The 4,153-nt window shown below is 39.2% G+C and overlaps 1 protein-coding gene across 1 annotated transcript; it reads left to right on the top strand.

Annotated features, from left to right (window-relative positions):
* Positions 1-2,255: 2,255 nt before the first annotated feature.
* On the top strand, positions 2,256-3,256 carry LOC125243833 (CD209 antigen-like protein D). The gene is made up of 4 exons (XM_048153675.1): positions 2,256-2,322; positions 2,468-2,595; positions 2,705-2,802; positions 2,902-3,256. Exons 1-4 carry the CDS (start codon positions 2,262-2,264, stop codon positions 3,038-3,040), a joined length of 426 nt encoding a protein of 141 aa, XP_048009632.1. The 5' UTR covers positions 2,256-2,261; the 3' UTR covers positions 3,041-3,256.
* Positions 3,257-4,153: the final 897 nt, after the last annotated feature.

Here is a 4,153-nt window from a genome sequence, read left to right as displayed (position 1 = left end):
AAACTGAGAGAGCCAACCAAGATTTGGAAAGAACGTTGCGATGTTTGGTCTCTAAGAATCCTTCCTCGTGGAGCCAGCAACTCTCTATGGTGGAGTACGCCCACAATACGTTGCCAGTGTCGTCCACGGGCCTATCTCCGTTTGAGTGTAGTGTAGGTTACCAGCCATCCATTTTTCCTAGTCTGGAATCCGAGGTCGCGGTCCCCTCCGCTCACGCCTTCGTCCAGAGGTGTCACCGCACCTGGACTAGAGCCCGAGAGACTCTTCTCCAGGTGAGGGAGCGCACCAAGGCCAAAGCCGATCGCCACCAGTCTAAGCCTCCCGTATACGTCGTTGTTCAAAAGGTGTGGCTTTCTACCAAGAACATTCCTCTCCGCTCCGTGTCTAATAAACTTGCTCCCAAATTTATTGGTCCGTTTACTGTCACCAAGATCATTAGTCCGGTGGCAGTCCGCCTCAAACTCCCTCCAGCGTACAGGAGGATTCATCCCGTCTTTCATGTATCCAAAGTAAAACCCGTGTTTCATTCTAGAATTAATCCGCCAGCCCCGGTTCCCCCACCGCCGTGACTCGTAGATGGGGAACCCACCTATTCGGTTAATCGCATTCTGGATGCTAGACGGAGGGGACGCGGATTTCAGTACTTGGTGGACTGGGAAGGTTACGGTCCGGAGGAGAGAAGTTGGGTACCTGCCAGAGACATTCTGGATCACTCCCTTATCGATGATTACAATCGACAGGTAAGGGAGTCGGGGAACGCCAGGAGGCGTTCCTAGGAGGAGGGGTACTGTCACGGTATTTGAATGCATTGTTTCCTGCTTGTCTCGTGTCACTGTTGTTGTGTGTGTGTGTGTGTTTGTGGGCGTGCCCGAGCCACTTGGATGATCAGCGCTTCCAGCTGACACCTATCACAGCACCAGCTGCAGCTCATTTGCTCACCCTATATATACTCACTCATATCTCATCTCATTTGTCAGATCGTTGTTTGATGTCTCCGTGCTGTGTCTACCATCCTGTTCCTGTTCGGCGTGCCAGTCTCGTGATTCCTGTTCCTGTTCGGTGTCTATGTGGATTACGTTCTTTGTCTGGATTCTTCTGTCATCTTCACCAGCACACTTCATCTCATCAACGCACCTTGTCTTCACGCTGACCATCTCAGTCCCTGTGCCACCAGTGAACTCAACGTTCAGTGACTGTCCATTTTTATACGTCTCAATAAACGTGTTAACTCGCTATTGTTTCCAGTATTCTATCATGACACTTTCTTTCTTCAGTCGAAAAGAAATTAAAGTTTTTGATGAAAACATTCCAGGATTATTCTCCTTATAGTAGACTTCAATGGGCACCAAACAGTTGAAGGTCAAAATTAGTTTCACTGCAGCTTCAAATTGTTCTACACAATCCCAGACGAGAAATAAGGGTCTTATCTAGTGAAACCATCACTCATTTTCTGAAAAAAATGGAAAATTATACAAGTTTTAACCATAAATGCTCATCTTGAAAGTTTATTTAAAAGTGGACTAATCCTTTAACTCAACAAATGAAGTGAGATTGGGGTGTGGCTATATTTTATTTTTCTTCTTCTTTTTTACTTAAATTCTCTATGGTGAGGCTAGTAATGCGGAAACTTCACACTTAAGAGGAAAATAATCAACTTCAATTACTTACAAGAAGTAAGAAATGTTATTACATTGATATAAAAGGCTTAACAACATGACTACTTTTACTAGTATTGTACAAAAATATTTTAACATAAATCGTTGCTGTTTATCTGCAAAACCTTTTTTTATATAAGCAGGATATGACTGCTCAGTGCGGTCACAGTGGTGTAGTTAGCGTTGAACTCTGAAAGTATCAGTATACAGCTGTGTTTTCCACACACAAGCAACTTACAAAATCTGACTCTAAATGACTGAAAATGTGTAAGAGGAACAGCACAGGTATTGAGATTTATTTGATTATAACAATCAACACACATATTTTAGTCATGTGAGTAATTAAGAAACATTTATCTTCATGTCTGTGGTGTTCAGGAATTGATTCTGTGAGGAACAGAAGATACAAAAGAGCTACAGCGTGTTTGGTGCTGCAGTGCGTTCTTCTGGTCGAGGCGATCATATTGCTGGGTCTCGAACTCAGAACAAAGACTGATGAGTATGAAAACAGTGAGGACAAATACAACCAACAAAGGAACAAGGAACGTGATGAGATCCAAGGCTTGTTAAAAGAGAAAGATAAATTGGAGAAATGACATTAGCAACATGACTAATCAAAATAACCAGTTAAATGAGGAGAAAAAACAACTGTTAGCACAATTTTTGGGTAATCTTGAACTTCACTTAAACTACACATGTTTAGCATTAAAAAGATGCAGTGTTTATGTTGTGTGTACACACGGATGTTAGTAAGTTTCAGTTCAGTGTGGACGAGAACAAACAACTCATAACTAAACTGGTTGTGTTACTAGATGGATGGAAGTGCAATCAATCCAGTTTATACTACATTTCCTCTGACACGAAGAACTGGGCTGAAAGTAGAGAAGACTGTTTGAACAGAGGAGCAGATCTGATCATCATAAACAACAGAGAGGAACAAGTGAGTGAAACATTGATTGACTAATTCAGATTCATGATTCATTTACTCACATTAGACGTGTGTTAGCTGAAATACTACAGAAATGATTTCACTTCTATTCTATTATTAGGAGTCTTTTAAAACTGATGCTGAATTCTGGATTGGTCTAAATGACAGTGATGTGGAGGGCACATGGAAATGGGTTGATGGCAGCACACTGACCTCTGGGTAAGAAATTACTGAACTGAACTGATTAATATGATATAAATGATTATCATATCACACAGAAAGCAGCACTGAACACCTAATGCTTATCTGTACATGCAGGTTCTGGGCGTCTGGACAGCCCAACATGGACAAAGAGGAAAACTGTGCTGTGCTGAATCCATTAGGGTGGTATGGTTATCCATGTGATAATGTTTTTAAATGGATATGTGAGAGAAAAAAAAAAAGCACCTTAAAATAAAATCTGTAATGTGATGGCTAATAGAAAGCAGGTAAAAAAAAAAAATAGTTACACTTGTATTTGGAAAAAAATAATAGTTGTACTTTTTTGTAAGCTATAAGTCCTACTGTATTAAATCATCATTATTAAATTAAGCAAATTAATTTGTGTTTCTGTTATATTTTATTGTTGCATGTGTGCAGCTTCTCGTCATGTTAATATGTACTCAACATAAAATTTTTTTTTTTTTTAAAAACGACAAAAAAAAAAAAAAAAAAAAAAAAAACACACAGTTCCAATATCTCAATACCACTGATGCCAAAAGCAGAACTACCAAACGATGAGCTCCAACACACATCAGATCAAGAGTCTGCAGCCTCACACTAGGAACAACAGACTGATTTTAAATCTAAGCTAACGGCTTAAATCTGACAAACAACAAAAAGCATTTCCTATGATGCTGAGGAGACGGTAGAAATTTAGGGAATATTCAGTCTTTATTTCCACAGACATGAACTGAAACCTGTGTACATCTGAGCACTTAACAGCATCAGTCTGCTTTTAACCAATAATATATAAGTTTCTCAATCAAGTAGCACAAAATTTGTCTGGCTAACGTGTAAAGACAAATTTGTTGACTCCACTAAAGCTCACAAGATGACATTGTGAAATTCATGTTAATTTTTTCAGTTCAACTTCACAGTTTTTGTTATGTTGGTAATATCATTTGTAATTATATAAAAAAAGAGCATTCAAAGGCTGAATATTTAAATCATTACTTTTTAATGGATTTGTTACAAGACTTGATCAGTTCTAGTTTCCTACAGCTAAAATATGCCACAAAGTTGCTGTGAGACATTTTGACCATAGTGGTTTTGAGTCTCGACAGCATAAGTGTAGGAATAGAAGCTCAGAGCAGTACAGTCCCAGAACAGACACAGAACAACATTCACCATCTGAATGATTTTCAATACATTATTAAAAGTTATCAAAAAAGTTGCCTTTTTATCATCTTAACAGGATATCACATGTTCATGACCACAGTTGCAAAAACAGAACACTTCAGAGCAGTGCGGTTCACTTAAAGCAACGTCATGACTTTTTCATAATTACTGCAGCTTCAGATCCTGACAA

This window comes from Megalobrama amblycephala, linkage group LG13 (assembly GCF_018812025.1).
Source record: "Megalobrama amblycephala isolate DHTTF-2021 linkage group LG13, ASM1881202v1, whole genome shotgun sequence".
Lineage (NCBI taxonomy): Eukaryota > Metazoa > Chordata > Actinopteri > Cypriniformes > Xenocyprididae > Megalobrama > Megalobrama amblycephala.
Note: the sequence above shows the minus strand (reverse complement) of the source record. Positions and strands in the feature narration are given on the sequence as shown.